The 11,672-nt window shown below is 38.9% G+C and overlaps 3 protein-coding genes and 1 pseudogene across 3 annotated transcripts; all 4 read left to right on the top strand.

Moving 5' to 3' along the window:
* Nucleotides 1-13: 13 nt before the first annotated feature.
* On the top strand, nt 14-1,003 carry LOC114428928 (trace amine-associated receptor 1-like). Its single transcript, XM_028397733.1, has one exon. It carries the CDS (start codon nt 14-16, stop codon nt 1,001-1,003), a length of 990 nt encoding a protein of 329 aa, XP_028253534.1.
* A 2,127-nt stretch (nt 1,004-3,130) lies between these two features.
* On the top strand, nt 3,131-4,120 carry LOC114428975 (trace amine-associated receptor 1-like). Its single transcript, XM_028397790.1, has one exon. The coding sequence runs from the start codon at nt 3,131-3,133 to the stop codon at nt 4,118-4,120; it is 990 nt and encodes a 329-aa protein (XP_028253591.1).
* A 1,888-nt stretch (nt 4,121-6,008) lies between these two features.
* On the top strand, nt 6,009-6,967 carry LOC114429082 (trace amine-associated receptor 1-like; annotated as a pseudogene).
* An 884-nt stretch (nt 6,968-7,851) lies between these two features.
* LOC114429083 (trace amine-associated receptor 1-like) lies at nt 7,852-11,426 on the top strand. Its single transcript, XM_028397931.1, has 3 exons — nt 7,852-7,985; nt 8,109-8,262; nt 10,416-11,426. Exons 1-3 carry the CDS (start codon nt 7,852-7,854, stop codon nt 11,424-11,426), a joined length of 1,299 nt encoding a protein of 432 aa, XP_028253732.1.
* Nucleotides 11,427-11,672: the final 246 nt, after the last annotated feature.

Here is an 11,672-nt window from a genome sequence, read left to right on the forward strand (position 1 = left end):
GGTGAATGAAGACATGAAAACAGAAGTTAGTATCAACTGGACTGATGTAGGGACGTACACATATCAATGTTCTAAGACTGTTAACTTTAATAACATACTAGCAAACAGCCATTCCACTATATGTGGATTATTATATGTTTTTATTGGTTTATTAGCTGTTATCACCACATGTGGAAACCTGCTGGTAATAATCTCCATTATTTACTTCAAACAGCTGCACACTCCTACTAACTCTCTCATCCTCTCTCTGGCTGTGGCTGACCTGATGGTTGGGATTATTCTCTTTCCCCTCAGCATGGCATTCTCTTTCAAATCTTGTCTGTATTTTGACGGATTATTCTGCAGTGTACGAGGGAGTTTTGATATTTGTCTCAGCTCGTGTTCTATTCTGAACCTGGGATGTATTTCTGTTGACAGATACTATGCAGTGTGTCAGCCTCTGACATACAGAGCTAAAATCAATCAATGTGTTGTTGTGATCATGATCCTGATGTGCTGGGGGGTTTCTGGTCTGATTGGGATTGGGATTGTAATTGCTGGATCAAGCAATGAAAATTGTGGGGACAGGTGTCTAACAGAAGTCCTCATGACAAACACTATTGGACCTATATTAGCCTTTTACCTCCCAGTGATCATAATGCTCTGCATGTACCTGAAGATTTTCCTTGTTGCACAGAGACAGGCGCGCAGCATCCACAGCACAACAAAGTGTGGAGCAGCTGTCAGTAAGATGGAGAGGAAGGCCACCAAAACTCTGGCTATAGTGATGGGAGTGTTTCTTTTATGCTGGTCTCCTTTCTTTCTTTGCATCACCTTTCTGCCTCTTACCAATGGTTCAGCACCTACTTCTGTGATTGAGTCACTTAGGTGGCTCACATTATCAAACTCAATGTTGAATCCATTTATTTATGCTTTCTTCTACAGCTGGTTCAGATCAGCTTTCAGAATGATCATTACTGGGAAAATATTTCAAGGTGATTTTACTAATTGTAAACTGCACTGACTACTGTTTGAAAATGATGCAGCTTTTCCTTAAGTAAACATATTTATACATATGTAAGTGTGCTGTGAAGCATGAACTTAAAGTATTAAATATATGCAATACAGAAAATGTTCCATGTGGGTATTATTTCACATTATCTGCTTTGAGAGTGTGATTGCACATGTGATTGTGGTTGAACAATGACAATTGTAAAGACAGGCATTTAATAGCATACTTACGTCCTCATGACAAACACTGTTGGTTCTATGTTATCCTTTTACCTTCCAGTGATCATAATGCTGAGTAACTACCTTGAGATTTTCTTGTTGTGCAACAAGAAGCCTACAGCATCCACAACACAACAAAAGTTTGGGTAAAGCCCTTAATTGCAAAGAGCTAGTGATGGCACAAAACAGCTGACTGGTTCCCCCCTGAATCCTGAGACAGGAAGGGGCTAAATAGAGTTTGGAGATTGGTCTGTAGATTCCTAAGATGTCCAGGTCCAGTGAAGGTTTTTTAAAGTATAGGACTAATCACAGCAGTTTTAAAAGCCTGTGGTACATATCCTGTTGCTAGAGACAGGTTGATCTGGTCTAATATGGAGTCTCCTATCAGAGGAATAACATCCTTGAGGAGCCGAGATGGGATTGGGTCTAAAAGACAAGTAGTTGTTTCAGAAGTACTGCTGCTGGTGGTCAGCTCAGGGACAAAGCAGTCCAGGGTTAGATCAGGATCTGTTTCTAGAAGTGGTGATGTATCCTCTAAATATTAGTGCTTTTATCCGTGAAGAAACTCATAGTGTTCACTACTAAGAGCTGCAGGAAAACTAAGGCCCAACAGAGCTGTGGTTTGTTTTTCAGCCAGGCTACAATACTAAAGAAAGGGCGCGGGTTGTCTTGATGACTAGTAAGCTGTTCTAGCTTTACGGAGGGCATCTTATACATCAGTAAACTGTCTTTCCAAGCCCTCTGTGATTCATCTAATTTAGAAGACCGCCACTTCCTCTCCATCCTTCCTGTAGTCTGTTTCAGTGATCGAAAATTTGAGTTGTACCATGGAGCTAGCCTCTTCTGATTTGTAGTTTTCTTCTTCAGTGGAGCAATGCTGTCTAAAACTGAATATAATGTGTTTGCAGTGTTGTTGACAAAACAGTCCATTTCTGCAGGATTAATATTTAAGTTGGTACCCCCTTCAGTACTTATACATGGGACTGTAAGGAGTAATGGTGGGATTGCTGTCCTAAACTGTGATACGGCATCTTCAGACAGACATCTGCTGTAATAGACCATTTTCTCATATGCTTATAGGTCTAGAAGAGTGAAATCAAATGTTTATTATGAGTGGTCTGAAAGGACAGGATTTTGAGACCACACTAGCAGGTTCTCAGTTTCTAGGCCATAGGTGAGAACCAGATCAAAGGTGTTATTGTGACAGTGTGTGGGTTCATTTACTATCAGAGAGAACCCTACTAAATCTAAGAGGGAGTCTTAAGACGGTCATAGTCGACATCCATATGAATGTTAAAGTCACCCACTATAATGACTTTATCTGTACTGAGCACTTAACTTGATAAGAAGTCTCCAGCAGAAACTCTGAATAAGCAGCGGCAGGTGAACGATACACTTCAAGTAAAACTGGCTTTTCTGACTTTCTGAATCAGAATCAGAATCAGAATCATGTTTATTGCCATGTAAGTGAAGGGGGTTCACATTACTAGGAATTTGCCTTAGTGATTGGTGCATACAAAGAACATATAACAATTAACATGCAATAAGATAAAAACTAAGATAAAATTAAGTAAATAAGTAAATAAATTAAGTAAATAAACTAAAGTAAGGGAGACTCAAATGAATTATGACAACTAATCAAAAAAATGTTTTTCAAATGTATACATTAGTTGGGACTGAAACTTAACATAAGGGAGGTCTAAACAAACAATTCACAACATGATTGGTCAGAATAATCCCTGGATGTGAAACAATATGGTAATTAGATGGTGTTTGATAAGTATTTAGGTTCTGAACAATGACACATGTGACAGCCAGCATTCATCCATGGTAAGTTATGCACAGTATGTATTACGATTTGTCTCTGTATTTCTGTAATAATAATAATATGAACTGTATTGAATTGTAGGTGACTGAAGACATGAAAACAGAAGTTACTGTGAACTGGACTGATGTAGGGACGTACACATATCAATGTTCTAAGACTGTTAACTTTAATAACATACTAGCAAACAGCCAATCAACTATATGTGGATTATTATATGTTTTTATTGGTTTATTAGCTGTTATCACCACATGTGGAAACCTGCTTGTTATAATCTCCATCATTTACTTCAAACAGCTGCACACTCCTACTAACTCTCTCATCCTCTCTCTGGCTGTGGCTGACCTGATGGTTGGGATTATTCTCTTTCCTCTCAGCATGGTGTTCTCTTTCAAATCTTGTCTGTATTTTGACGGAATATTCTGCAGTGTACGAGGGAGTTTTGATATTTGTCTCAGCACGTGTTCTATTCTGAACCTGGGATGTATTTCGGTTGACAGATACTATGCAGTGTGTCAGCCTCTGACATACAGAGCTAAAATCAATCACTGTGTTGTTGTGATCATGATCCTGATATGCTGGGGGGTTTCTGCTCTGATTGGGATTGGGATTGTAATTGCTGGATTAAACAGTAAAAACTGTGGGAACAGGTGTCTAATTGAAATCCTCATGAAAAACACTATTGGACCCATATTATCCTTTTACCTCCCAGTGATCATAATGCTCTGCATGTACCTGAAGATTTTCCTTGTTGCACAGAGACAGGCGCGCAGCATCCACAACACAACAAAGTGTGGAGCAGCTGTCAGTAAGATGGAGAGGAAGGCAACCAAAACTCTGGCTATAGTTCTGGGAGTGTTTCTTTTCTGCTGGTCTCCTTTCTTTCTTTGTCTCACCTTTCTGCCTCTGACCAATGGTGCAGCACCTATTTCTTTGATTGAGTCACTCAGGTGGCTTGCATTATCAAATTCAATGCTGAATCCACTGATTTATGCTTTTTTCTACAGCTGGTTCAGATCAGCTTTCAGAATGATCATTTCTGGAAAAATATTTCAAGGTGATTTTACTAACTATAAGCTACACTGACTACTGATTGAAATGTGATGAAGGAAATTTCTGTTTTTCTTTAAGTAAAAACAATTACACTCATATGTGCTGTGGAGAATGTATTTAAAGCATTAAATATATACAACTGTTCTATGTTCTATGTGGTTATTATTTCTTATTATTTGATTAATTCCTATAACTCATTAGTTATTAAATGAGTACTTTCATGGTTAAATAATTGTGTGTTAAAATATATATATATATATAACACAGTCTCATTACTATATAACCTGTAAGGATGTTCATTATGTGTTAAGTTCACAGAAGATAGGGGCAATAACAATAATCTGACCCATAAGCCAATGCTGTAGGTGTGATAACAAGGAACATGCTGTTTAACTTCCTTTAATAGTTTAATTAGGAGGCTAAGTAAATTCAGCAGACAAAAACAGTGCTACATTTAATCTCTTAAGTGATAAATTCCAACACTGAAGAAAGAGGCTTTGCCTGATAGTGCTGTGTTTACTACCACATAATGCTGAGGGAGACAGGAGGGATGTGTGGAAGCTTCTTTTGCTGTCTACCTCAGCAAAAGTAAGAATAAAGAATAAAGGCTGACTGTATCACCTGTAACCGAGGTCTCTCTTTTGTATTAAAACTTAGTGCCTTCACTTAGCAGGAAGCTATGAATTACAAATTTTCTAAGAATATTTTTTACCAAGTATTTGGAAAAGCAGCTCACTCTTTTCACTTTACCCCACACACACATACACACACATCCTTCTAAATTAACAAAAAATGTTGCAGGCCTGAGACGATGCTTGTTTGTTTTGAGGTCTAAACCTGAGTGACCTCTTTACTTGAAAAGCAAACCAAAAAATAAACAAATGCAAATGAGCAGTTTACTCACGGCCTCACAACAGTCAGTTTGCAGCCTGGGAAATGGGTCACTGGGCAGAGATGAGGATGACAAGATGAGCGGGGAGGCGTAGTTAGATACAGTAGCATACAGCGAATGCTAACATGTTAATAGCGATCTTCTACACTTCCTACACTAACATTAAGAGACACATAAACATTCCTTACGAAGCATTACCTTCAGAAAACCTCAGAAACATGTTATGTTATAAAGCATCAAACTCTGAATTCACTACTTAACGAGAAATCCTCTGGTAGTTTTTAGACTCATCCACTCTGTATGTCAGCGGCTCTCACCTCAAGACTGACCATGCTTCTGCATTTACACAACAAACACACTATGTGCCGATACGCAGACCCAGAAAGTTTTATCCACTTCATTTTTAAATAAAAAACCATGACACTATGTCTTAACCCTTAACAACATTATTAGTCATATAACGAAACACAGGCAGAAATGTTCGTGCTATATTTATATTTGTAAATATATTTGATTATATTAAAATTTCAAAATGTCTTTCAGTGTCTGAGTTATTGTTAAGTTTGGTAAACATATGGAGGGATACAAAACACACACACACAAATTGATTGGTCAGTTTAATTGTCATGGTCTCCTGTGCCTGGTTGTGCAACAATATGGTAATTAGATGGAGTCTAATAAGTATTTAAGTTCCACACAGTGATACATGTGACAGCCTTTAACACAGAGGTACTGGATGATAACTGACACTGGTAAACTATGTACAGTATGTATTATGAGTTGTCTCAGTATTTCTGTTTTAATAATAATATGAACTGTATTGAACTGTCATTACCTTATATCCTTATAATATCCTTATATCCTTACCTTATATCACTGTTGTACAATATACAATGCCTATAGATGTTCATGCTGCCATCTTTCTTGTTTAATTTGCAATTTATAAGCTGCTCTTAAATTTTTTCTGGCAAAAGAATTTCCTCCACAATTAATGCAGTTTTATCTTATTTTATCTAGGTAACTGAAGACATGAAAACAGAAGTTACTATCAATTGGACTGATGTAGGGACTGACATATATCAGTGCTCTGAGGTTGTTAACTTCAGTATCATTCTGGATAACAGCCCTTTATGTGCATTATTATATGTTTTTATTGTTTTATTAGCTATTATCACAGTGTCTGGAAACCTGCTTGTTATAATCTCCATTATTTACTTCAAACAGCTGCACACTCCTACTAACTTTCTCATCCTCTCTCTGGCTGTGGCTGACCTGATGGTTGGGATTATTGTCTTTCCTCTCAGCATGGCGTTCTCTGTCAAATCGTGTCTGTATTTTGAGAATTTATTCTGCAAAGTACGAGGCAGCTTTGATGTTTCACTGAGCACATGTTCTATTCTGAACCTGGTTTGTATTTCTGTTGACAGATACTATGCAGTGTGTCAGCCTCTGACATATAGAACTACAATCAATCATGATGTGCTGGGGGGTTTCTGTTCTGACTGGGATTGGGGTTATACTTGCTGGGATAAACAATAAAAACTGTGGGAACAGGTGTTTATTACAAGTCCTCATGACAAACACTGTTGGATCTATATTATCCTTTTTTCCCAGCTATCATAATTTTATGTATCTACCTGAAGATTTTCCTTGTTGCACAGAGACAGGCGCGCAGCATCCACAACACAACAAAGTGTGGAGCAGCTGTCAGTAAGATGGAGAGGAAGGCCACCAAAACTCTGGCTGTAGTGATGGGAGTGTTTCTTTTATGCTTGTGTCCTTTATTTCTTTGCATCACCTTTCTGCCTCTGACCAAAAGATCAGCACCCATTGCTGTGATTGAATCACTCAGGTGGCTCTTATTATCAAACTCAATGTTCAATCCATTTATTTATGCTTTCTTCTACAGCTGGTTCAGATCAGCTTTCAGAATGATCATAACTGGGAAAATATTTCAAGGTGATTTTTCTAACTGTAAGCTGCACTGATTGTTATTTTACTTTGAAGTAAAATGATTAATAAAGTGTTTCTGTGGAGCATATACTAAAGATAGTAGATATTTCTTATTACTCATTTCACCAACATAAAAGCTGAATATATATATATATATATATATATACACGTGTATATATATATATATGTATATGTTTATATATATATATGTATATATGTTTTTTAGCACAGACATGTAGAAAGGAGGGAGGATAGACAGGAACAGAAGTGAACTTTTTAAACCTAAAAATAACTAATGTGAAATATTCATACAGTAACAGCCAAGAAAAAATCTAAATGCTGGTACTTTTACATGATAAATAAGTTATTGTATTCACATATCCACACAACTGGGCATTTTTAGAAAGTCTGTACTAGGGAGCTGGTAAAGTCTAGTTAACCGTTTTTTCAGTCCTCCAGGTGTGGTTCTTCATCTGAGGTTGTTTTTGCTTAAAAGGAGCACCCAAACAATCAGATGATTGTGTATTACGCTTTTACACAAAAAACATAGAATTTAAACAACTCCATTTATAAATGATAAACTACTGAACATGACAGTCAACCTCTATGCCTACGTCTGCCTACTTGTACATCTACTGACCCTTTTTTAGGATCGAGGCCTTGTCGTGGCAGAAAGGCTTGTGTGAAAAGTCACTCCAGCTAGAGTGGGATTGAATCCGGATAGCTTTTAAGCTGGATACATTCAGACTATTTTCAAATCTGGCTATCACACACGTGTTCGCGCTCAATTCAGTTTAACCCGGCTTCTTTGTTGTCCTCCAAACTGCTAGGTGGTACATTGTAAAATTCAGACCTTATTCAGGCCCACTATGGTATTACACAGTGCGTGTGCGTCTTGCAGAGCTTCGACTGCAATCCGATGGAGGTGAGGGAGATAGAGTCTGAGTCTGCAATGTTTTTTGACTCCAATGTTAAGGCGGCAGGACCCTCGGGTGTGGGAGGCCATCAAGCTTGGTTGACTTGTGGGACACCAGAGAAAGCTGACAGATATCGGTGGGCCAAGTGGACTTAGCCAACGGCTGTCACTGAGGCAAAAACTCGGGTGTGGGAGGAGCTTGGTGAGGACATGGAGAATGACTTTTAAACAGACCTGAGAAAATTTTGGCAAACCATCAGGCAGCTCAGAAAGGGAACCCAGTGCTTCACCAACACTGTGTTCAATGAGGATAGGCTGCTGATGAGCTTAACCGGTGATGTTATTGGGCACTGGAAGGAATACTTTGAGAACCTTCTCAATCCTAACAACATGTCTTCCATCGAGGAAGCAGAGGTAAAGGACTCAGTGGTGGACTCATTATCACCCAGGTTGAAATTGCAGAGAAAGTAAAAAAGCTCTATGCCAGCAAGACTAAGACCTTAAGTCTGTGGATGTTGTGGGGCTGGCAGGGATTGTGTGAGGAAGGACCCAAACGCAGGACTTTTTGGCAAGTGCAAAAAAAAAAAAAAAAAACTTTTAAGATTATTTCCAGGGTGGTGGCACAAAGAAAGTACCAAAAAGCACAAGAAACAAACTTACTTAAAAAACAACTAACAAACTGATCTACAGGAACTCGGGAAACAAAGACAATCTGGCACAGACAAAAGGAATCACAGAGTAGAGTAGACACAGACAACAAGAAACAGAAGAAAATCAGGGCTGAGCAGGTAATCAAAACAGGTGGGATGACAAGGGAGACCGGACATTTAAAGTAAAACAGTCAACAAGGCCATACCACAGGAAACAAAACACGCTAGACAGAAAGAAACACTGGACTGGCGTGGCAATCGGAGGCAATGCCTCTGGGCTGGTGGACCGTGGTGGTGTTCAAGAAGTCGGATTGGAGGGTTTGCTTTAACTAAAGGGGGATCACAGTCATCAACCTCCCTAGGGAAAGTCAATGACAGAGTACAAGAGAGGAAATTTCGGCTTAGAGTCGAACCTCAGATTCAGGTGGACCAAATGTGGAACACTGGACCAGCTCTATACCCTTCGCAGGGTACTCAAGGGTTCATGGGAGTTCACCCTACCAGTCCACATGTGTTTTGTGGATTTGGAGAAGAGGTTCAACTGTGTCCATAGTGGCATGCTGTGTGAGGTACTCTGAAAGTATGGGGTCCGAGGCCCTATGCTAAGGGAGCGCCGAGCCACCCTTTGAAGAAAACTCATTTCGGCCGCTTGTATTCTCAATCCCATTCTTTCGCTCACTACCGAGAGCCTGTGACTGTAGGTTAGAGAAGGAACGTAGATTGACTGATAAATTAAGAGCTTTGTCTTTTGACTCAGCTCTTTCTCAACCACAACTTACCAGAACATCAGCCAAATTACTGCAGAAGCTGCACTAATCCGCTTATCAATCTCCCACTTCATCCTTCCCTCACAAAACCGAGATAGACAAACGCCTCCAGTTGGGGCAGGAGCTCTCCCCCAACATTAGGAGGAGGCAGCTGACCGGCCTTAGGCATCTCTTTCGGATGCCCCCTGGACACCTCCCTGGGCAGGTGTTCCGGGCATGTCCTACCAGGAGGAAACCTCGTGGGGAGACCCCGGATGCAGTGGAGAGACTCTCAGCTGGCCTAGGAATGCCTCGGGATTCCCCCAGAATAAGTGTCCAGTGATAGGAAATTATAGGTGTCTCTACTTAGACTGCTGCCCCTGCAACCCAGTTTTTGTGTAAATGTGTTGTCCATGGAGTAGACACTGAAGAGCATGAGGCAACACTGAGGATGTTGTTTATACAGCAGATTATCACACATTTATCTAACAGATAATCTTATTCTACATCCTCTTATGTTTAAACACAGGTTTTAGACTGTCTGAGAATTCATATACTAATATTACATGAATGTACAATCCATAGCTAGTTGGTCAGGATGCTATAACAATTTTGAGTTTATTTGTTGCGACTTCTACACAAAAAAAATCGTTCAATGTGTTCCTTTATTTTCAGTCACATGCAGAAATGTTATGATGCTGCTGTTTGGTGACAGACATGGGACAGATCTTTTTTTTTTAAACATATACATGGTTTGATTGGTCACATTAATTATCATGGTCTCCTCCTCCTTCGTTGTGCAACAATATGGTAATTAGATAGAGTCTGATAAGTATTAAGGTTCTGCACAGTGATACATGAGCCAGCCAGCATTCATGCAGAGACAGCCTTTAACACAGATGTACTGGATGATAACTGACACGGGTAAACTATGCACAGTATGTATTATGATTTGTCTGGTTTGTATTTCTGTATTAATAGGAATATGAACTGTATTGAACTGTCATTACCTTATAGCCTTACCTTGTTATTGCTGTACAATATACAATGTCTATAGATGTTCATGTTGATAGTTTTCTTATTTAATTCATAATTTATAAGCTGCTCTTAAATTTCTACTGGCAAAAGAATTTCCTCCAGTATTAATACATTTTTATCTTATTTTACGTAGGTGGCCGAAGACATGAAAACAGAAGTTAGTATCAACTGGACTGATGTAGGGACTGACACATATCAGTGCTCTGAGATTGTTAACTTTAATAACATACCGGCAAACAGCCATTCCACTATATGTGGATTATTTTATGTTTTTACTGGTTTATTATCTCTTATCACTATATGTGGAAACCTGCTTGTTATAATCTCTATTATTTACTTCAAACAGCTGCACACTCCTACTAACTCTCTCATCCTCTCTCTGGGTGTGACTGACCTGATGGTTGGGATTATTGTCTTTCCTCTCAGCATGGTGTTTTCTGTCAAATCTTGTCTGTATTTTGAAAGTTTACTCTGCAAAGTACGAGGCAGCTTTGATATTTGTCTCAGCACGTGTTCTATTCTGAACCTAGTTTGTATTTCTGTTGACAGATACTATGCAGTGTGTCAGCCTCTGACATACAGAGCTACAATCAATCACCGTGTTGTTGTGATCATGATACTGATATGCTGGGGGGTTTCTGTTCTGACTGGGATTGTGATTATAATTGCTGGATTAAACAGTGAAAACTGTGAGGATAGGTGTATAATAGAAGCCCTCATGACAAACACTATTGGATCTATTTTATCCTTTTACCTCCCTGTGATCATAATGTTGTGTATCTACCTAAAGATTTTCCTTGTTGCACAGAGACAGGCGCGCAGCATCCACAACACAACAAAGAGTGGACCAGCTGTCAGTAAAATGGAGAGGAAGGCCACCAAAACTCTGGCTATAGTTCTGGGAGTGTTTATTTTCTGCTGGAGTCCTTTCTTCCTTTGCTTTCTTTCCTTCACCTTTCTGCCTCTTACTGGTGGCACAGTACCCACTCCTGTGACTGAAACACTCTGGCGGCTCTCATTATCAAATTCAATGCTTAATCCATTTATTTATGCTTTCTTCTACAGCTGGTTCAGATCAGCTTTCAGAATGATCATAACTGGGAAAATATTTCAAGGTGATTTTACTAACTGTAAACTGCACTGACTACTGTTTGAAAAGTTATGGAGGAAATAATCAGATTTTTTTGTCAAGTAAAAATTATTACACATATGTAAGTGTGATGTGGAGCATGTACTTCAAGTAATAAATATAGGAAATAGAGAAAAATTTTCTCTGTGGCTGTTTCTTTTTATCATTTATTCATCTATATAAAAACTGGATTTTACTGCAGATTCTTTAAGGGTCAGTTATTGGTGTGTAATGTATATATATATATGATAATAAAAATAA

The sequence above is a fragment of the Parambassis ranga genome, chromosome 24, assembly GCF_900634625.1.
Source record: "Parambassis ranga chromosome 24, fParRan2.1, whole genome shotgun sequence".
Taxonomy (NCBI): domain Eukaryota; kingdom Metazoa; phylum Chordata; class Actinopteri; family Ambassidae; genus Parambassis; species Parambassis ranga.

Bases quoted from the DNA above. Each gene is read 5' to 3' on its own strand.
- LOC114428975 (XM_028397790.1), top strand. From the start codon at position 3,131: ATGAAAACAGAAGTTACTGTGAACTGGACTGATGTAGGGACGTACACA.
- LOC114428928 (XM_028397733.1), top strand. From the start codon at position 14: ATGAAAACAGAAGTTAGTATCAACTGGACTGATGTAGGGACGTACACA.
- LOC114429083 (XM_028397931.1), top strand. From the start codon at position 7,852: ATGGAGGTGAGGGAGATAGAGTCTGAGTCTGCAATGTTTTTTGACTCC. The intron at 7,986-8,108 runs GTGGGCCAAGTG...GCAAACCATCAG, and splicing joins GAGAAAGCTGACAGATATCG to GCAGCTCAGAAAGGGAACCC. The intron at 8,263-10,415 runs GTAAAGGACTCA...TATTTTACGTAG, and splicing joins CTTCCATCGAGGAAGCAGAG to GTGGCCGAAGACATGAAAAC.